The 23,232-nt window shown below is 35.5% G+C and overlaps 2 protein-coding genes across 4 annotated transcripts; both read right to left on the reverse strand.

The window, feature by feature from the left end:
- Window positions 1-1,915: 1,915 nt before the first annotated feature.
- On the reverse strand, window positions 1,916-5,307 carry Trc8 (TRC8 ring finger protein). 2 transcript variants are annotated; one of them, XM_018550099.1, is made up of 4 exons: window positions 5,208-5,307; window positions 4,171-4,570; window positions 3,585-3,952; window positions 1,916-3,462 (listed from the first exon to the last, which is right to left on the reverse strand). In XM_018550099.1, the coding sequence occupies exons 2-4, from the start codon at window positions 4,460-4,462 to the stop codon at window positions 2,071-2,073; spliced, it is 2,052 nt and encodes a 683-aa protein (XP_018405601.1). In that variant the 5' UTR covers window positions 4,463-4,570; window positions 5,208-5,307; the 3' UTR covers window positions 1,916-2,070. The 2 variants fall into 2 exon arrangements, with proteins under 2 accessions (XP_018405601.1, XP_018405602.1); XM_018550100.1 differs by lacking the exon at window positions 5,208-5,307 and adding an exon at window positions 4,916-4,947.
- A 3,415-nt stretch (window positions 5,308-8,722) lies between these two features.
- tws (protein phosphatase 2 regulatory subunit tws) lies at window positions 8,723-20,022 on the reverse strand. Of its 2 annotated transcripts, none has more exons than XM_018550086.1 (9): window positions 19,817-20,022; window positions 13,367-13,432; window positions 12,995-13,092; window positions 12,064-12,342; window positions 11,718-11,895; window positions 11,213-11,547; window positions 10,791-11,006; window positions 10,465-10,632; window positions 8,723-10,347 (listed from the first exon to the last, which is right to left on the reverse strand). In XM_018550086.1, the coding sequence occupies exons 1-8, from the start codon at window positions 19,899-19,901 to the stop codon at window positions 10,480-10,482; spliced, it is 1,410 nt and encodes a 469-aa protein (XP_018405588.1). In that variant the 5' UTR covers window positions 19,902-20,022; the 3' UTR covers window positions 8,723-10,347; window positions 10,465-10,479. The 2 variants fall into 2 exon arrangements, with proteins under 2 accessions (XP_018405588.1, XP_018405589.1); XM_018550087.1 differs by lacking the exon at window positions 19,817-20,022 and adding an exon at window positions 14,551-14,604.
- Between the last annotated feature and the right edge of the window lie 3,210 nt (window positions 20,023-23,232).

A 23,232-nucleotide genomic window follows, 5' to 3' on the forward strand; every position in this document is an offset into this window, starting at 1 on the left:
CATGTTACAATTTCCAAGAATATGTATTTTCGCGCGAATTTATCAACTAGTGTAGAACTGGCACGCGTGGGCTCACGTGATAATCCATCCTTGACCCAGTACCTTCACCGTCATTTGTTACTCTGATCGCATCAAGGTATACATATAACGCATAATTTTCTACACACGTAAAATCTATAGGATCAAGTGCAGCTGCAGTGACATTGGCTACGTTCGGCAGACACAACAATTGAGTGAGCGCTTGCTGCTATTAATGTATTCTTCTAGATCTAAAATTCTAATTGAGTGATCTAAAAGAATAAACCAACAGCGAACGGTCACAAATAAAAAACGCTTTCGATAAATCGCTTTTTTCCGTTCGTTTTTCAGAAATTACCAAGAAATATAAAAGTTTATAGAAAAATATAGCTGATGAGGATCGTAGGATTCGACTCAAAAGACTGAAAAAAAAAGAAAAATTATCAAGTTTTTAAAAATACAATATTTTATTCAACATACTCTAAACATGTTGTAAACTCTTACAGAATCTCTTAATAAATTTATACTAGTCTCTTAATGAAGAATCATATAAGAGTCGTTAATAATTAAATATGTAATAAAAAGTAAATCGGACATTTTTAATTTTCTTATTAATCTTTTATATATGAAAAGGGATCTTCGTATATAATAGATATAATATATAGAAAAATACTATCTTTTATATATATATATGTATATATATATATATTCAATAAAAAGAAACTTTATAATAAAGAATATTCAATAGAATAAGAACAAGGAGTAATTCATCAAAGTTGCAATTAAAATCAGAGAAATAAAGTCATATTTTATGCTTTTTCACATTCGACATAATTATACATACATATATACATGTGTGTGTGTGTGTATAATCTCATTATATGTCAAGTAGATTACAGTTGTCCCTATCTATCACACACTTCCATATAAATAAATAACCAAATTAAAATATCTGAATTTAGAAAACAATCTATTCGATATATCATTAAATTGCAAATTGTTTTTTCAAGTACAAGTTAACATAAGATTAAATGAAATCAATAATTTTCCATATTAAAATTTTGAGCATATATTAAAGTTAAATATACTGACGAGGCATTGTAGTTATAGTTTTTTTTTTTCAAACATTAATAGTCATTTTGCGATTTTAGTTTACACTGTAATATTTTTATTTTAGAAACAATTTAGTAGAATTTTATTTGCAAATTATACAATCAATTACGATCGATTTAGTATAGACAAAAACTATCACTCTCGAAAGTTTGAAGAGAATTAATTCGCTCCACTCTTCTTTATAGTTACGTATACTCAATATCAGTCAGCACTTGAAATGTACAGAACTATCTTTCAGCCTAATAATAATGACAGGTATCATAAAATGTGTCGTAAAATTAAAGTTTTAAACTCTGTCATTAAATGTTTTATAAGCCTTGTACAATCATGTCTTTCCCTTCCTCTCTTTCCTCTCCCAGATAGAAACAACTTTTCTATTTTCCTCTTCTTCCCTTTTCATTTAACTCAATAGAAAATTAATATATCAGTACATCATGGTGTATCATGATTGAGAGATGGAAGCACATAGCATGTATATGGAAGCTTGTATATCATTATGGATTACATTACGCTGTATACGACGATTGTAGCAAAACAATGATCCAAAAATACATTTAATAGTCACAATAGTGGATATCTATTGAATCGGTAAATAGCTAAAGTTTCGAAACTATACGCCGAGTACTTTCTTAGTACAGAACAATCGTCACATGAAATTGTTTTTTTTTTTTTCTAAGAATAATTGTTGCAATTTAGTTATTTAAAAGATTTTACAAGAAATTGAAGGAAAAGACTCAAGTTCTTACATGATAATTTCCAATGTAAATGATTTATAACTGTGCTGTCCAATAATCGAGTTGAAGTAATATAATACAAACGAGCGAAATTTTCAAGCTAGATTCCACGAATGTTCTGGTGTTCTGCGATCAAAATTAGTATTAAAAAAATTAGTGTCTATCTACATCATATCACAAAATATGCGTGAAGAGCCACGTCATTTCATCTCCCTTCATTCGAATGCTCGTCCAATTGTCTATGATGATTTTGACGAGATTGAACATTTGAATTCTGTCTAGTTTGCACAACTACATCATCTTCAATGTCGTTTCTGCCGTTTTCTTCAACCAGAACTATGTCTCTGTTTTGGACGCTTTCAACTTTATACAGTATGTCATGGCAAAGAGGACATCGATCTTGAACGTATAACCATTTCCGCAAGCATACACCATGGAAATAATGATTGCATTGGGTGATCTTGGCGCTTCGCATTTCTTGATAGCAAATTGCACAAACATCGTCTAACTGTTCAAGTTGTTCGACTTTTGCTTCCGGTAAAGAATTGATCTTATTCACAGCCGTCCGGCGTTTCATAAAAACGCTCCATCCAGCCTTCGCTTCGCACCAGATATTAAAGTAAGCGTGTATACACATCATGATGGCACGAATAGCTCCACCAGACTCGAAGATCAATATCCAGAAACCGTTAAAAAACAATATAATGCCAAAAGCGAATTCTACAGTATTGCCAAACGATCTTATTACGTACACACAATCGTCAAATTGTTCCCAGAATGTGCTTCTGTATGCATCAATTAGAAACAACGAATAAATTGCTAGTGAGACCAGCACTTTGACTATTACCTCGATGCTGAAAACCGATACAGCCAATAACCATGTACTCACGGAGAAATGGGACCAGAGGAACACAAGTAACGATATCGGGAAGAATATTAGAAAAGCACAGACCGCCAAAGCTCGTAAATGTCTATGTAGTGCTGGATTATGAGAAGCACTGAGCGACATCAATAGTGGATTCACTATATTGTGCACAAAATGTAAAATCGCCGTAAATAATAGGCAAAAATTACGATATAGTCGTACTAGACGCTTCTCTCTATCAAGACTCGTCAATCCTGTTTGTAGAGCAAGAATGTAGAATAGTATAGCGGACACCGTGCCGATACTCTTTTCATCTTCGTCTTCTGTCAATAATATCCATTGGAAGAAGCAGCCGATATAGTGACAGATGAATGAGATTATGCTGGTCATACCAAGAACAGCTGTCAATGTCTCGCATCCATTTACCAACAGCGTTCTGATCATGACGTAATAATTAAATGTTTCCTCGCCGTAGTGATTCCCAAGAATTTGAACGACTTGTTCTCCCATACGCAGCATCCAAAACGTACGAAGTACGCATGGCACATTCAAGCGCATCCATTCTGTTTCCGCGAGAGCGGATAAACCGTAATTGATTATAAAGTTGCGTGCGTGTCGATAGCCCATGTACATTGTTTTTAATATGTTGACGCCATTATACCAGATGACAAATTTGCACACAGCCAATGGGATTAACGTTGCGCACACTGGTGCGTGATATAGATATTGCGTCTAGGAAAAAATTTTTTTTACTTAATTATGAATTGTTTAAAAATATTAATACTCGCTGCTTTCCAACTCTTCCTTGTACTAAGAATAAACAAAATAACGATGGATATATTTGATAAACTTACCGGTAAAGGATGGATACCCAAGATGGATGGTGACATAAAGCTCAGTACAAGAAGCTTTTGAATTATAGGATGTCTTGGGGCAAGATGTATGTAACAAAAGACGCTGGCTAGCAGACATTGCAGTATATAATTCTGGATAATTAGAAAACCCGGACCATTGTATAGAACATCCGATAAATTTAGACATAATATATTGTCAAGTATGCTGGTTGTTGATTCGTGGACACTCATGTAAGCTATGATTGCTTTCATTGTACTAACATTTGACCAGTATGATACAAATATTACTCCTACAGATATTAAATATAAGTATACAATTATCAAATGTCTAGTACACAACATGAATGTGTATAAGGCTGCAAGAAAACCTGAAAAAAAAATACAACATTAATTTATTTGTTTAAATTAATATTGCAAAAGATTTTAATGAAATAATATTCTTTATTACGGTAGGATTTACATATATCTTGAATGCAAAAAGCAATTTGCCGAATTAACTTGACTACAGGCTTTTTCCTTGAAAAGAAATCTAATTTGCTCAAAAAATTTACTGAAATTGTAAAGAATAGTAAAGTATACTACTTACCTACACAACAACATAAAAATTTAAATATGATTATTAGGTAAGCCTTGTAAACAAGATGAGTAAAATCGAGCTGATCCATTAGAAACGAGTCTGTTGTAACTGTAGAAATGGAACTAGCGATGCTTGATAAATTGGTAGTTTTAAAGCCATATTCATTACTTTCCAGTATTACAATATTGTCATTAGGAAAACCAAGGCCAATTCTGAGTAATTCGTCAATGATGAATAAAGGTGGCACTCTCATTACAACATCAGCAAAGCTGAGAATTCTTTCCCGTATTGAAATGTCCATCTTGCTAGTGCCGTTTGAGAAAAAATTACAGGAAGACGTTTTACATGCGCCTTGACTTTAATAAATGTGGAAGCAGCATTCTTTTATGGAATCGTACAAAGGCCAGACCTATATATATAAAGTAACAATTATAAATTAACCCTCCCTATAGTAAAATCTATAATTACTCCTCAACAGAATCAAAATGAATTTTCAAGATAGTCAGAAAAGTAGGATTAGATTCAACCCAATGTTGTTTTGTTGATAATTCATTTAATCAATATAACAAAATGGATAACAAGCAGTAAACAAATATATCATAAAATTTATTTCTCTGTCAAACAGAATATGGACTCTATAAAACTGACGAAGCCGGGGGTCACATTCGACTTTCTAGGAGGGTTAATACTATTTATATTAATCTACAAAGATATCTTCAAATAAAAAATAGAAAAAGAAGTTTTCCAAGTATACTTTTCACCAATTTCTCCCAAGTTTGACCAATTTGTATATGAAATATGTGAATGTATGCAGAATCGTACTGAAAATTATACTAAAAATTTGTCTGCTGCAGCAATGCAAATCTAATGTTTGATACATGTAGTAATTTTAGGTTATAATATCTGTCAAAACATTACACATATCACACTGTACATCAAATACATGGTAGTAATTGTATCTTTGATTAGTTTAGATTGCACAAAATTGATCCCGTCACGATTGAAATCCATTTAAAAACATATTAAAACTCTATCATTATTATTACCATATCATGACATTCTCATTCGCGTTTGCTCGCTCTCGCTCCCCTCTCGTTCTTCCCCTCTTCAATTTTCCAGCGCCACGTCCTAGTCTCCTCTCTCTTTGTCTACTGTAATATACATATATTTTCATATTTATTTTGTAAACGAGTTTACATTATCGCTTCTACTCTGATCCGAGAATCAAAACTTTTCAAATATCGCACATCGTTTTATATCATAAAAATCAACTTGATTTCCGCTGGATAAGTTTAATATTAAAATGTCATTGTTTGGTCGCGTAAAAACAGGATCACAATAAATTTTCCAGTTGTCACATACATATAGTATATGCATCTGAACGACGCGTTACATTTAAACGAATAGAAAGAAAATCGTTAGCTCGTGTTGACTCAATATTATAAATATGATAATAGTGGAATATAGAGCAAACAATAAGAGATGAGTATAAACGAGGCGAATACCACTAATATATAACCTTTGTATACCGTTGAAAAACGAAATAATAATGAGAGTGAGGAGCAACGAGCGCTCACTGCTCCTATTTTCGATAGTTTGGATTATTGTCGAATCTGGTTGTGAAAATCTAAGAATTATCGCGGACAAAAGCATGCCTCTTCCACCGAAAAAGTTGCGGGAGAGAGACGAGAGCGGGGGGGGGGGAGAGAGAGAGAGAGAGAAGTCGATTCGCAATAGACGAGTGAAACAACTTACCAACGGTCAACGGTCGATGAGAGAAGTCAAACCGCAGGTCACGTTTCGTCGCATCGCAGCGGACTGCAAAAACTGCAATGACTTGGCGATCGCCGACAATGATCGCAATAACTTGACACCGAATAACTCGAATTGAACGCGAATCGACGAGGGACAGCCTCGAGGTCACGAGGGTGTCGATACTCACCATGTTCTCGTTCCTTCGTGTGTCTCTCATTTGCGTCTTTTTCACATCTCTCACTGACCGTGACTACATAAACAGATTGGACCATTTTGTATATTATAATTCCTTTATTTGTATAGCCTCCTTTCACCTCATTTCATTGTCATCAACTCTTTACCCGTTTGACTGGTTGTCGAAAAAAATTTTTTTTTAAAATTATTTTTTATTGATTAGGAGGAAGAAGGAATTATGAGGAGCGAAGAGACGAGCGCGACAGCGAGATTTGACGATCGATCGCCGCAGAGAGCTTTTGCTTCTTGTAGTAGGAGCTATCATCTCTTATACTTGTCTTGTTCCCTTTTTCATAAGAATTGCGATGCCACGAAATGCAATGAGTCTTTCGAGAGACAGTATGCTAGGGAGAATCGTAAAACGAAGACACGATTTGTACTTATACGTACAGTATAATTTATTGTTCTTCTCTATTCTTCTTTCTTTCTGTCACGTTATGTTATACATCGATGTAACGTATAAATGTCTCGTGCTGTCGATGACGCGCGTTTTCGCAGTTTTGTCCTCTCTTTTACATAAGATCAATATATCAGTAGTATTCTTTCTCTTCTCTCTTAAAAGATGCACGCGTGTTGCACTTGAAAAACCTCGTCCCGACTCGATCGTTTGTTTGCTATAAAAAAATGATACATATTCAGATTGTACATATAACGGTGTTAATAAAAATAGAATCTTCTTCTATATAACAGCTCTGTTATCAGTTATCACATAGAGGTAGGTCTTGCATGCCTCCCCAAAATTCCTGTTAATCCTGTTATAATAATCAGCACCATGTTGATTTAAAAAAATCTCATCCCGTTTCACGAACGCGATTGTAACGCATGTTCAATTGACATTGTAAAACAACGCCGCATTCGCGAGATTCGTGGAGTAGTTAATACTGTTTTCGTCATTGGAGCCGCTGCGGTCCCAAAGACCGCGCTCATATCGATGTACTTATCGTGCCATATTTTTCCATCTTGATCGCCTAATAAATTCAATAATGTATGTATATACATTATAAGTATGTATCATGAAGATCACACAATTTCGTACACATTTGTAAATACGTCTTACAAGGGTATTTACATCCAATATACTGTATATTTTTATTCGATCGTATCAAGGAATTAAAGAAGAACACTGAGTTACAAGAAACGTAATAATACGCAATTTATTGGCTCTGGGAACAGCGCACAAGGTATCCAAAGAGTCTTTGTCATCGTAACTTAAACGATACCTAAATGAAATCGCTTAAAATGAATAATGAATCGATTCGAAATATGATTCAAACGATTTTTTCCACACGTCTTGTGACATTTCAATTGTCCATTAATTATGCAGAGACTTCTAAAGAAATTGTCAATATTATTTTTAAAAACACGATCTTAATTATGAATTTTATCAGATCAATCTTAGAGAGACATAATCCGATCGTAGCATTATCCTTTTTTAAAAAACTATTCACTCTCATTTTGTTTCCACTCACATTCCCACAAAATCGACAATTAAGAGTCCTAAAAATTACTTTTTTCAATATTCCAAAATGATTTGTACATCAAACTTATTAATATTAAACTTCACGTATTTTTATAGATCGATGATCGTCCAAGCAATTCGTCCAATGAAGAAGCATTCGCGCGTTATTTTTATTACCATAAAAAATTACATTCCATGTGCATATATTTTTTCATTATATTTTAATCTTGTCTATATAAATCTGCAACTTTATTCTTACGTTATCACGAAGCAGTTTTTTTCATGCTAATAGTTTGTTTTAGAAATAGATTTATATTGTGTGTGTGTAATATATGTGTATATTTATATACACACATATATACATATATATATCACGATTGGTAAAAAACATGTTTTAAATAGTTTAAAACGTATTTTTGAAACATCAAAAACATGTTTAAAAAGAAACAATGTTTCATTCTTAAAAAAAAAAAACACATTAGCTTTATCAACCCTGATGTATATATATACATACATATATACTCACACACGCACATATTACAATTCATATTTCAAACTCACACGCAACGTAAAGAAAACGTTTGCTAGTCGTATGTAATATGACATTCACCTCGATAAAAAGTATTTTTCTATCTTTCTTCTCTTAAAAAAATAAAGATCTTTTAATAAAAATCTCTATTGTAAATGATTCCAACTATCTTATAAAAAATATACAAATAATTGTGAAATTTGAATATAGATTAAAAAGCATACACAATTTAACGCGTTAACCTCCAACTCTCTCACATATATATAGGATTATTTTCAGATTTGACATTGAAAACAAGCTGAAGCATATAGAACATGGTTCGTATATGTCGATTCATTTTTCATTATTTCTATTTTTTGTTATGTGCGTCATGTTACATTATTTTATTAAATTGCCGATATACATATGTTACTCTTTTCGCGTCAATATCATATTATACATTTTGTTAATATCAAGATCAATGTTTTGCATATTGTACACATCGATATTATATATACACATATATATATGTATACATACACACACATATACATATATATAATATATATATATATATATATATATATCAATGCTTGATGGTTTAGAATATAATAAATGTCGCAGCATAATTAATCGACGTATACATGTATACAAAAGGAAATTAAATGGTAAAAAGATGATAGAAAATGCGTGTGAGTTAAAAACATGAACACTTTGTTTTCCGACTTGGATATTTATCAAAGTTACATTATGCTGGTGTACATTATTCAGCAAATATTTTATTTCTATATAAACTCTGCAAGCCCAGCTTACCATCGTCACAAATGCACTTTTAGGTTTATTTTATCCATGTACGAAATTGCTGCTTATATCTGTAGGAGTATAAGAGTGTCGATAAATTATTAAGAAAGATTAGAAAATCTGTACTCTGTATCTATGCGATTTTCGTTTATCTCCCGATCGGGGCATACGATTTTTTTTAGAAAATGACACTTGATATTTTATTATACACATTGTCTTAAATCGGCGCCACTTATTGCTTGATGTATGTATGTTTAGTGCAGCAATATTTGGTTTTTCCAGATATATGTAATATAAGGAAATGTTCCGGTTTATATATATCATACTATCTATCATTTTGACTCGTATTGGCGACTGTGACAAACAATTCGCGAGAATACAACGGGAAAATAGGCCTACGCGCATGCGCGTTTAACAAGTGTGGTACCAAATCGCAAATGATAAACAAATAATGTAGACACAGGTTATTTTACCAAAAGGCGAACTCCTTCATAGTGGTAACTGTAAGTATTTCAATTCTACAAGCACGAAACTATATATATTCATAAATCTTATTTACTTACTCTGTATTCTTACATCGAGGTCAGCAACATACGAGTCGATTATTAATTGCAAAAGTATTTATAGGAGGAAAATTTACTTCAATAACTAATGCATGTTTTTTTATAATTCAAGTTCATAATTTAAATGCCGCGTAACAATAAATAAAATTACGTCAATACAATAGTTACAGATTTTGCTCATTGGCACGGCTGACCTCTCTCTCGTTTTTTTTTGTTCCTTTTTTCACGCTAATTAGACATATCAGTTAAGGAAAACTTAAAGTTTGTACCACGTATTTATATAAATTGTACATAAACCGCAGCGAGCGACTCGTAATCCGTACGCCCGCTCTACTCACATCGCCTGTTCATCAATGCGATAATCAAATACCCTGGTAGTCTATAGCGTAGATAAGTCACATATAGACTACACTGTGCGATGGCACAATTTTTATAATACATGCAACAAATTACTAATCATTAGTATTTATAAGTCATATATCAACTGCCAACACGAGTCTGCAAATTGGTTGAATCACATGTTCTGCCGAATGCGTACGTTTCTTTTTCATCTGCGAATATATTTGAGCTAGCGAATTTATTGATAGCCTGAAGTTATGCGTGTGTTTCGTATTTGCACATCTCTTTTCACATACACATATGCACGCGACAATGTATGGAGTGCACAATCCTTGTATGTCTCTATGTGTATATAGCATGTATGAATGTGAGCTGCGTGGACGGCGCTACGTACACCACTCCTCGGTCAGTCAACCACTGACAGACTAGTAGTCGACTATCGTCACTATTACTCAGACACCCGTGGTTCCACTGGGAGTTTTCAGTTCAACGTGCCTAGCTCACGTCAATATATACCGTTGTATAATCTAGAGAAAATCAGTTTATGTTACATACGAATCATACGAGCATTACAATTTTTATAATAATTTCCGACACCTCTGATTCTCTCTGGCTAATATTCAATTGAAATTTTATTCACATACTTGCATACAGATATGCTAAAGTTTGTCTTGGAATAGGAAGAGATTGTTCGTAGCAGCGACAGCCACCACATTTTCAGATGGATGCCATGCAGTGTGAAGTATTTTCTTATTAAAGTCCAGACAGTCGACACTAATTTCATCCTTCTTGCGTTTACCACCGGTGCATACCTATGTAATCGCATGTAAGCATAAGTATTCGAAAGTATAAAAATTTGGAGTCGATATATATATATATATATATATACACACACACACACACACACAATACACAATACTCGACGATAACTCTTATGAATAAAACAAAAGATCTCACAAAATGTACTAACCTTTCTTGGCTTTAGAAGCGTTTTTGGTTTGGCAATGTCGCGTGCTGCCTCTAAAGTAAGATCGCGTTTAGTCGTACGATCAAATACTCTGAAGAAATTGTTGTATGAGCCCGTCATAATTGCAGAATCATTACCACTCCAACAACATTCAAATTTGTCAAAAATGCAGTCATTTTCATACAATGAACATAATTTTGATCTTAAGTATTCGTGTACCTGTTGTAACAAAAAAATTATATAAAGTTGTGAGAACAGCTGTACATGTATACAGTACGATCTTACAATAAAGTAGGAAGCTTTATCCCGAATGAAACAAAAGGTTGTAACAGAAAAAATAGAAAATTTATACAACGATGGCATATTAAGTTTCGTCTTTATAAGAAATATATATCGCTTTTTTTTATAAATATATACAAACTTACAGGATAACATTCGATTGGTTTTGTTTCCATTTGTAAGTCCCACACTTTCACGCTGAGGTAGTCTCTACTGATCATATATCTTCCAGAATTACTGAGCTTTACATCGCTTATGCTTGAAATAATTTCTGAGAAAAAACTCCTATTAGTTGGATCTTCAGGCTCCTCGAAGAGCTTGCTGTGCTGATCGCAGAGAGCAGCAGATCTCATATCGCAAAGTCTAATAGTTCCTTTGCTACTGCTGTACACCAACACGTTACATTCTGCAGGATGAAATTCCGCCGCAGTTATAACTTCCGTTAACTCTTCCATATTAGTTGGCTTAATATCTACTATATCTGTAGGCTATGGTTAGGAAAATTATATATCTGAAAACCTTTGTTATATTTAAGCTAATTATATATCTGTAAAAATTAATTTCAGAATAACGCAAAAGAAATATAATCTTTTGTAAAAAAAAAAAAAAAAAGAAAACTAATGCGCGTGATTATAAAGAAAAAAAGGATACTAAAACTCTGGTCAGTTATCTCAAGGTGCCAAAGATTAATTCTAAGATCATCAGCACTGAGGTATGTCTCTTGATCACTGTTGACACTTATACTGTTTATGTGATAGGTGTGCGCATTGGCAAATATTCTCCTTGGTGATGCCTCTACCATCAACTCCATTGGTTTTATGGTTGGCACCTATGCAATGTGGTAACACATACATATCAAACATTTTGTATAATTAAATAATAATAATAAATGTAAAATTTTGTATAATTATCTCATATTTATATTTCATAATTAAAAATTACATATTTGCAACGGTATGTAACAAATTTAGAATAAATTATATTCAGAATCTCTTACCCTCAAGGCAGTGATGCAGGCAGGATCACGTATCGTGCCATTCTCCTCTTTTGTATTATATCCTTCCACTCTTTTATCTCTCTCACTAACCTTCCACAATTTAATTGTTTTATCATTCGTGGAGAGTAAAAAGTGGGCAGGATTCTTTCTTTTTAACCATCTAATTTTATTAATTTTTTCTTCTATTTCTAATGATTTTAGGTAATCGAACTCTGGTTCGTGGCTCTGGAAAGTGCTATACACATTGTATTCGCCTCTTCGTGGTATACTGTTTTTACTCTGTGCAAACAATTATTTTCATAATTCGTTAATCACTAAACATTAGTTTTACACATACATAAAGATATCTTAACCTGATAAATTTAGTTGTAACAATCCGAATATCACGCTTGAAAGTATCTAATCTTATAAAGCCCATCTAATCTTTATAACTAATACCATGATATAAGCATTATAAGCTCTCAAACACAATATTTTTAATACACTTACAATTAGTGAAGAGTTATTTGACTCAATATAGAAGATTAAACAGATATTAGATTATTAAATGTTACTTAAGTTTTAATGTAACAGAAATACATAAGCCAGATCTCTAAGATCAATTTGCAAGTAAGATGATAATACAAAACCTTGTAAAAATGTGAGAACTACTCTTTCTTAACATCAAATGCATTTTTACATTTAATATAGTATAAGATGCGTCATATAATAATATATTAATTCGTCACAAATTAGAGCATGCAAAATGTAGATACACACACACACACACACACACACACACACACACATTTATATAGATATGTGTGAATACATAATTATTAATCGTTAAGTGTGATAATTGGATTGTTTGAATAATATATATTTTAAAAAGGTAATATTTATTTGAAATTCGTCTATCTCTTTTAAATTGCATAATCACAACTACACTTACAATAGGGTCTCTTTGAAAAATGACAACGCGTCCACCCTTGTCTCCTGTCGCCAGGAGATCACCATCGTGATTAAATTCAACGCATGAGATTATATCAGCTGTAATAAAAAACATAATACTCATATTTATAAATGATTTCGTAAAGTATATTACAAAACTTACAAAACCTTGACATAATCACGTATTAATGAACGGTAAACTAAAAGAATGAATTTGTGTGTACTATGTGAGATAAATTTTGGATCTTGATGCATATGCAAAGTCGCGACTAGTTTGTTTTAATTTAGTATGTTTAAACTGATAAGATAAAAGACAAGACGTCTTGCCCTCTCTCTCTTTTTCTGAAACTATGCAAACACAGGTCAAACTTGCCTTCTGTAACGTCGTCTTCTAAGGTCCCTTTTACTTGTGAAAAACACCACTGTATGTCACCATTGCCTGTAATATAATAAATATATAGCGATTTAAAAATGAAGTATCTTCCTGTCATTGCTCATTTGTCTCAGATATTGATGTAATTTAGCAAATGGTAATAATAATTACATTTTGGAATAATCGGTCGATTTTGTGTCTTAATCAGAGAAATTAGTGCGTTTTAGTCAAGATCAGTTTTGAAATCGTAACAAATAAACGGAAAGAAATAGAAGTGGAAAATGAAAGATGTTGCATAATACACATAATTCTAATATTTATACATAGAAACTTGAGTTTAAGAAAACTCTTTAAGGTTGAAATGTTTACGCACAGAAAACAAGCTATATGGGCATGGAAACATTCAATTTATACAACCAATATAAAGAAATCAAAAGTAGTATAAAACATAACTTGTTAATATCTTTGTATTGTATGTATACGAAGCCATATTCCAAATACCAAATCGGACGTAATAGCAAGAAATGGAAAAAAGTAGCATAATTCATTATTTCGTAGAGCCTTTGATGAAATTAAAAACATTTACACACACACACATGTACAAAGTAGATGCATGACTTGAAGCAAGGAAAGGAGAGAGACAAAGATAAATAGCACAGGTGTTATTGCATATCAAGTTGAAAGAAACAAAGCCAAATAGTTGCTATCCTAGGATACTACTGCTGTGCATCAGTGGCATGGAACACAAACGAATGCATCGCATCATCATCATCATCATTATTATCATTATCATCATCATTATCACCATCATGGTAGCGTTTCTCAATTTAATTCACCGTTGATGGTGTTCCCCAGAGTCTCACAAAAAAAAACAATATCAAAATTGTGAGGTTCTACTTTGAACTCGAAAGGTAGATGTGTCTACAAACAAGGAACAAGTAAAGAAATCATTTGTTGGAAAAGTTGGAGAAATTGGTCTCTCGGTTCGAGTAACTCGGGAAAAACACTGTACAAGACTGAACAATAGAGAGGAGAGAAATGAGAGGGGAAACGGGTGAAGATGGCCGGTACAAAGTCCTCCTGCGTAGGTCGCACGAAAATTGATACAATTGCGGAGAGTGCGGAATAGACGAGGCGGGGGGAGAGAGAGAGAGAGAGAGAGAAAGAGAGAAAAGTGAGCCTACTTGAAGTTTCGGCGTAATCCATCGTGTTTTCTAGGCCGCCGTCGTCGCCACCACCACCACCACCGCCGCCGCCGTCGCCGCTGCCGCCGCCACCGCCACCACCACCGTCGCCGCCGTCGACGCCGCCGCCACCGCCGTCGCCGTCGTCGCCGCCGCCGCTATTGTTGTCGCCGTCACCGGCGACGGGCACATAGGTATCTATCCCCCCCCCCCCTCCACGCGCACGAGGAGAATCCGGAGCGAGTACGGGCGCGCAAATGATACGCTATTACGCGAAGAGAAACACAGCGAGAGGACGAGGACACTCGAGCGCGCGACCCTAATCTGGGTCAAGGTTCACCTCGCTGCAGCAAAGCGAGGAGGCGAAGATGGGCGAAGAGGCGAGGAGGCGAGGCGCCTAGCAGAGGAACAGGAGCAGCAACGCGCCGTAGCCGTCGCGCGTCGTTGGCGGCGCGGAGATACGCGCGGTATTGCGCCGGCTTAATCGCGGTAGCTGGACTGGACTGGAGCCACTACTTACCGGCCATCTCGAGACACGACACACGAGGAAACTCGTGGAAACTGGACGACGCGGCGGAGAGTGCCGAGCGCGTTGCTTCGATACGGGGCCTCAACTCCAAGTGATGGATGGCCCTCGGGGGGGACACGTCCGAGCGCGCGCGCGCGCACGCGGCACCACGCCGGCGACGAGGAGATCGTTCGCTATACGTGAGGGAACACGCGAGATCGCGCGAGTTAGATCCGGACCGGTGCGCCACCGATCCTCTGTCACATATTTCCGGCTAACCACCGTGCCCGTAAAAGCGCTCTCGGCGTTAACGCGGCTCTGCCTCTCAATGGCGGAAGTTCTCACAGGCGCATTATACTGCACACAACACGGCTGTGCGCGACTATGGCGTGACGTCACTGCGCCCCCAGGTTTCGCTTTTCGCTACTTCCGCGGCTCCGCTTGGCTCCGCTCTCCGCGGTAACCAGAACCCACCATCTTTTGCACGCGATGCGCGATGCGCGCAGCTCGACGACGCGCAGAGAGGTGCCGTAGAGTCTGCGCCATGCGAATATCCTCCCGAGATTAGACGAGGACGGCCGGGAACGCGCGACGCACCGCGACGCCACGCTACGCGGCAACTTTGAAAATTATCTACCTTTTCTCTGCACGGACGGATACGTTTCGTTATTTACGATCGGTATATCAAGTGTCCCACTACAGTATCGGATAAAACACAAAAATGATGCCGTAAGTTACAGCACGCGTTGCTGTAAATAACGCAATTTATCGAAATGAAAAAATTGTCTCTCGATGACGACTTATGTTACGAATCTATTGATGGAGATTCTTTAGAGGAGCTTAGAGGGACTTGAGGATTGAGTAGACGTTCTAACTTTCAAGCTTTCAACACGAGATGTAAACATTTCGAAATGACTGCACTTTTATAAAAGTATTAATGTGGGAGAGAGATGCACATTTATTTTCTATTATAATGCACTTCCTAGAACGTTTCGTCTCTTTGCATTCGCAAAGAAGATAAAACAGCCAATAGCTCATCTTGCTTGTACTCATAATCACATATACAGCGCCGCTATTTAATTAGACAGCTCTCTGAAGAAAAAAAAAATCGATTCTTTTCATCCATTGTCAAAATGTCTTAACAGCGTGTAACAAGGAGTTGTGCATTTTAATTGTTCAAGATATATATTAAAACTATACTTTCACACAGAGAGGGGAATTATTTTTGCAAAAAATTTCGATATTTTTGACGAGGAACCGTTATGTTTCCGATCGTACATAATAATGTAATAGGCCAAGGAGAATGACTCTTAATCGCGAACGACCTGTTGACGCAATAACAAACGATACCCGTCAAAACAAAGATAATTTTGCAAAAGTGTGTTACGTGGAGTGGCTTAGCGTATTCGCGACATGATTATATACGTGATATTTTTATTAGCACACTACCATCGGCAACATTAGCTCCAAGGAGAGAGGTCGTTTCACGACTGAAGAGGATATTTAACGATTCGTTAAAGTAGAGATCAGGCTATGAATATTTAAAATTTAAAAAAAATGTCCATTCTCAACAACGATGAGATGAATTAAAGGAGAATTTACCTAAGAGCTCCGTTAATTTGTCGTGTAACTCTTCGAGGGAGGAAAACAGCGGTGAATTCGTACTTGTTTGCAAACGCAGCAATGCCCTAGAGGCTCGGATTTTCGATCGATCCATTTTTAATTGGAAATCAGAAAGACTAATCACTCTGCTTCTGCGATTTATCCATAGTTGGTGCATTCGAGAACGGTTTCACAATGAATTCGACGCGGTAGGACCTTTTTCGCGAACGGAACGAGAGTCACGGGAGGCGCGATTCTCGAGACTATCTCAAAGTGGTACCGAGGTGCGCGAAGCTAGGACAAGCGACGAAGCTCGGCTTTGTCGAACGTATTAGAGTCGCTACGTTAATACGCTCGTACTAACGAGATTGCATCTCCGCTGGAATTTTCAACAGCCGCCTACCGCGATCGTATCTCGCGCACGTCATATAAATTGTCTAAAACAATGTATAATTCGAAAGGGGTTTGGTTTACAGCACGTCTGTGTATGAGATTTGCGAATTGCGCTTAAAATTTAGGATGTAAAACTTTTGCAGTAGCATGTCGCTTCTTTCAGCTTTTCGAACATCAGCGTGGACACGTTGGAATATCAGCTAATTGGAAATCGCTCGCAAGCCTAATGATCTTAAGTCGGTATATCTACTCACAGAAATAATTGTGGTCAGCGCAAACGCCTTTCGCGTTCGTCTCTTCCTTCTGCTGCGAGAAACGAACCATATTTTCGTTCGATTCGACAGCGACGGCCTTTCTTCCAACACGCACGCGATCTGGCGAATATATCTTTGTGTATCATCGGCAATGTTTACCTTGTCGCAACGCGATAATTACAACAATCGCGACAACCGCGACACTCGCGAGTTTTCTTGCAGAACAACCGTAACGAGTTTTGTGACAAAACTGGGTTCTTCTCGCGCAATGTCAATCTTGAGAGTATTTACGAATTGGCCGCCAAATATGAAAGCCGCGATCTCTCTAGCTTCTCAAATATATATATGTATACTCTGATAAGTAAGACTTACAAATACTTTCATTTCTTATATTTTATTAATAGACTCCATAAATATATCAGGCATACTACGTACATGACAAATAATTTGTAAAAGAAGAAGAAAAGCTGATAAAAGCTATAATACAAGCCAGTAATCTAAGAGAGAAAAAGAAGTAATAGAGAAATAAACTATGTTATTAAATGTGTATAGTATACGTATGCTTAAGTCGAGTGAAAGTGATCTGTTAAATTAAAAAAGAGTATCAAGTATTCACATAATCTATAATATACATAAAAGCAATCGATTCGAATTTTTTATTAGATTGTAAGCACGACGTACAGTTCCTCAGGACGGAAAGCATCATCTTTGTAAGAGAGGTTGCAGCACACAATGAAAAGAGAAAGCTCCAAATTATTTCAGAACAAGCGTTTAAAAGTTATATAGATTGGAAATGTATTGTTAATTAAGATCTTGTTATTTAATGTGGACAAATCTTCGTCGGTACAGAGTGACAGAAAAGTAATGTAGGTTTACTTTACAGATCAAAAGCCAACTCGACGAAGAAAGAAACGCGTTGAATTCGGTCGATTAAAGCGCAATGTAGTTTCTCTGATAAAGAATTCAAATAACAAAAGAAAAGACGATTCAATTATAATACTATTGTGTGGTATAAGTAATACTTTCTATCAAGCATTATATACTCACAGGCAAAAAAAAGATGGGCTACTAAATTTTAGCACAAATTCTTAATACTTTCAAACAGCGATAACTCAGTAAAAAATCATCGTAGCGAGATATTTAAAAATGTATTTTAAAGCTTGAAATCTACTTTTCAGATCGGTACTTAAAAAGACAGCCGAACTGATATTATGTGAAATTATACAAACATAAGTGAAGATACGTCAAACCTCCAAATTTTTTAAGAAATTTGAGAAGTTCCACGACGCGAATTAAAAATTGTGCACAAATGCGATTTACAGCTTTCGAAAGACTGAATCTTTACCTTTAATTTGCTCTTCTATCCACCTCTGTACGATTTTATTTCACGAAGTTATTCAACGTTGGAGCAAAAAGGATCGTTGAATAATTCGGTGAAAAAAAAAATCGTACAGAGCTCAGTAAAAAATTAAAGGTAAAGATTCACTCTTTCGAAAGCTGCTGTAAACCCCATTTGTGCGCAATTTTTAATTGGCGCCGTGAAACTTTGCAAACTTCGTAAAAAATTTTTTAGATTTTGTGCATCTTCATTTATATTTGTGTAACTTCACATAATATCAGTAGTCGATCGTTTTTTAAGTACCGTTCTGAAAAGTAGAGATTTCAAGCTTTAAAATGCTTTTTCAAACATCTCGCTACGATGATTTTTCACTAAATTATCGCTGTTTGAAAATATTAAAAATTTAATTGTGCTAAAATTTAGTGACCCGTTTTTTTGCCTACGAGTGTATAAACATTTAAAAAATGTGTTTACGCACGAAAGACAAACGCGCGAAATAATATGTTATAGTTTTTTTATTATAGGAAGTTCGAATCACTCGAATTATCCCAAAGTGTTACTCTTACTCTGGATTACCGCAACTTATTATTATACGAAGCACCGACGATTCTACTTCAATTTATGATCTTATCGAAGTACATTAGCGAATACGATCGAAATTTCGGAATAAAATTGAAATCATCATACCGTGAATTTTTAATGACGCGAAATCCTAAAATTGAGAGAAACTTCGCAAAATTCTGTATCTATGATAGGAATTTATACTTTGTTCATTTGACGTAATCCGACGCAACCACGCGCGGCAACGCGCCTAGGGAAGGAAAAGATTCACCGTCTTGGAATGATGTATGCGTTTACCCAAGTGAATAGACGTCGCGTCGCGTTGCACACGAAAAACATGTGCCGCGTTTCGAGTTGAAACTGAAAGTAAATGACAAGTAACTTGTACTTTCCGTTTTCCTATTTTACAGGCATACGAATATTACGAATCTACATCTCGGACTTTTTAGATTTAGAAAAACAGATTATATCAAAGGAAATTGAGGAGAGGAACTTCTTTACAAATATAACACCTCGGTAAATGTTGCAAATGAGAAAAACTTGAGTTTTGCGTATCTCAAGAGAAAACGCTCAACTATACAATATATGTACTTAGAGACAAAAACTCACCGGCACGTTTGTTGACGGCGGTGTTGATCATGGAACCGAGTTTCGTGAGGCTGGACTGCCTCATGATGTTGGAAGGACTCTTCATCCGTTTGGACGGTGGTACCGGAAGCGGGGCGGTCTTGGCCCGCGCCAGGATGCCACCACCGTTCCGGCAATTGCCGGTTGGACTCGAGCCGGGGGACCGCTGGGGCGGAGCCCCCCATAGACCCACCACCCCGGCGTGACGCGTGGTGACACCTCGGTAACCTCAGCTTCCTGCCAGCTGTTATCCTCGTGATCAACTTTAGCTCCCACTATCGTCTTGTCGTTACTGGAAAAAAGAATCAACGTGATCCATCTCTCGCCTTCAAAGTCTAGTCATTCGGATGATCGATCGTCACCGCAACTCAGGCGATTCTCTTTCGTCGAGAAAAAAAAACTCCTCTTTCTTATTGCGTTCACGTTCCTCGTTCTCATTCTAAACCTCATTCGACATTGTCGTCGTGTATCGTATTTTCGTGTATACATGTAATGTAAGCGTAATTTTATATTTGTAATTAATTTCTTACTTTAAATAATTAATCTTTCTTACGTTTTTCTAATTAACTAAACAACGATTTGCTTGTAAGAAATTTTGCAGGTTGTCTAATATTTATATACTTGCACCGCGATATACGTGTTTGATAAGAAAAGCGACTTGTTATATACACATATAAACGTATTAGTATGTTTTTAAATGGATAATAAGGTACATTGTGTAGTCAAATAATCCGGTATAAGTAAGGGTATAAGAAGGCGTAATAGACCTTGGCTGATTAGCCACGCGAGTCGCAAGTGTGATGTACACTTGTGAGTATTTAATAGCGACTTATTTAATTCGACGTATTACGACTTGTATAACCAAGGTATTACTGAGACCTAGCTAAAGCCCGATATAGTACGCAGACGTAGCACACAATTCGCAAGTCGCAAGTGAAACGTATACGTATTTTAGATTATAATAGGTCGCAGATCGCAATACGTAATAGGACGCAGGTCGCGAAAGTTGCAGCTTGCTCAACTCCATTCGCCCTTCGTTCTGCATCTTGCAACCTGTTATAATTAAAATACATTAAATTAGTTTCTAGTCTTGCGACTTACGATTCGCCTTCTACGTCCTGTGTAGATCGGGCTTAAGAACGCTCGTTCATTCATTCGTTCGTTCACTCAAAGACCATTTCGTCTTTATCTAAAATTTACATTTTACACGTCACGATAAAGATCACTAGAAAGCTTTAACTCTGTAACTTGATGCTATAATAGACATAGCATGCGATACGTTCGACGCACTGTTTTCTCGATCGTGATTTGTCGAGCATGTTTTGACCACTAGTGTCGTACGGTCGTTAACGTATACACATAAGATGTATGATGTCGCAGTCAGTTTCACGAAGATATTTCACATTGCGATTACGATTCTTAATCCAGTTGCAGCGGCACTCTTATTTTCAACACTTTCGAACGAAACACATGAGTCATGTTGTGTCAGACTCGATTTTAAGGCTCTTGAAGTGTCTCATAAAAATTCTATAAAAATTTCACATATATTCTTTAAAATTTTTATTAAATTATTCTGCTATGTGTAGACATTGGGAAAAAAGTTTAGAAAAATTATGAAAATTATTTTCTGCACCAGAAAAAGAAAATAATTCAGTTTGGATAGAAAAATTGTAACTTTATTATATGCGTATAAAAAAAAACTATTGTAGGATGTTTTAGTATAGATATAATATAAATATTGCAGAGGCCAGATGCAGAAAATGTGCAATTATTTGAATGTATGAAAATGTCATTTTCAGATTTTCAACTTTATGATTGCACTGCTTGACAACACACAGAAGTCCTGTATCGTCGTTACTTCCCTATATTTTCTCCACCATAAAGATATTTTGTAGCCAGGCGCACAGAATACGATAAATAAGAAGTATTAGAAATGACATGGACATGGAATGACCTATATTGTTCCATTTGAGAGTTAATATCTCGTAATCACATTGCACGTGGCAAATAACGATATATAAATGATTGTTTGCGTTCAATTATAAGTATATTGTTAAAGGATCCCACATATGCGTTTGTTATGTTAAGTATAATATATTGCATCATATATTATACTCGTTCTTAAATCCATATATAAAATTTTAAACATTTAAGTGAATACAATGTGAGTTTGCGAAAACACTTTTACTCGTCCCGAATAATACGCAATTGTATATTCTATAATGATAAAAATAATGAAATAGATACGTAATTCAACGTAGTGTGATACGTAGTGTAAAAAGTAAAACGCTATTTGCGAGAAGAGACGAGGCTAGATATCTACGCTAATCTCTACTACCGGTGAATCTCTTTCTACAATTCAAATGGTAAGGTCACTATATGAGCTAATTTACGAACGGATCATACATTCGAGCTCCATCATTCTCTATTTGAGCAAGGGATAGAAATAGAGATTATTGCGACGCTCCTTATAAAAGAAAGGAAGCTTGATGATGAAATTAAACTAAATTATTTGACAATCATTGGCTCACGATATAATATATTCTGTTTTTATTATAGTTTTAATATTGGAATGTTTTTTAAATATTCTTTTAATATTCTTAAAATATACTCTAGTTCCAAACTTATTAACTTGTTTGCGTAATTTATTAATTAACCCGAATTAATTAATTCGATGGTACGGTATACGGCTAATTTAGTATAACGAAAAGCTATATTAAGCAAAGTAATTATTTATTTATTATAAAATTAATAAAGACTTGCGCGATTACGGATATCAGATTCATAATATTCATGACAAAAAAAAAGATAATCTCGTATACGAATAAATAGTTTGAACAGAGCCGAACCGACGTTACGACGAACGCGAAGACTGGAATCGTTGGCATTGGGCCAGAGAATTTTCCAGCTGAATCTTATGCCCGAAAATACGTTTCATTCGCATAAGTTTCCACCGAGTAATCACATTTCGATGTTCCGAAAATTTGTGTTTTATTGGTGCAGATGATAATGATCTGAAGAGATGAAATAAAGAGAGTATCTCGAATACGCAAATAAGCATTGCAGATAGATAAATAAATGAAATCGTTGCTAAATGAATACCAATGATCCTAATTCGAAATAAACACAATGAAAGAATAATTGCTGTATCAACTGCAGAGTGTTGGAAACTAATATACTTACAAGAAAGAAGCGCAATTTGTCGCATCTCTATAATTCTATACGTTACGAGACAGTTATTGTACCAACTATTGTATAATTGTATAATAATCATATTTTTCCGATTTATTAATATTCTATCTTCTAGTTAGAGATTACATCGCACCAACCATTATCACAATCGTAAGCTTTTCTCGGTATCGTCGTAACTCATATATATGAGACTTGCCTGCAGCAAT

This window comes from Cyphomyrmex costatus, unplaced genomic scaffold (genome assembly GCF_001594065.2).
Source record: "Cyphomyrmex costatus isolate MS0001 unplaced genomic scaffold, Ccosl1.0 scaffold932, whole genome shotgun sequence".
NCBI classification, from domain to species: domain Eukaryota; kingdom Metazoa; phylum Arthropoda; class Insecta; order Hymenoptera; family Formicidae; genus Cyphomyrmex; species Cyphomyrmex costatus.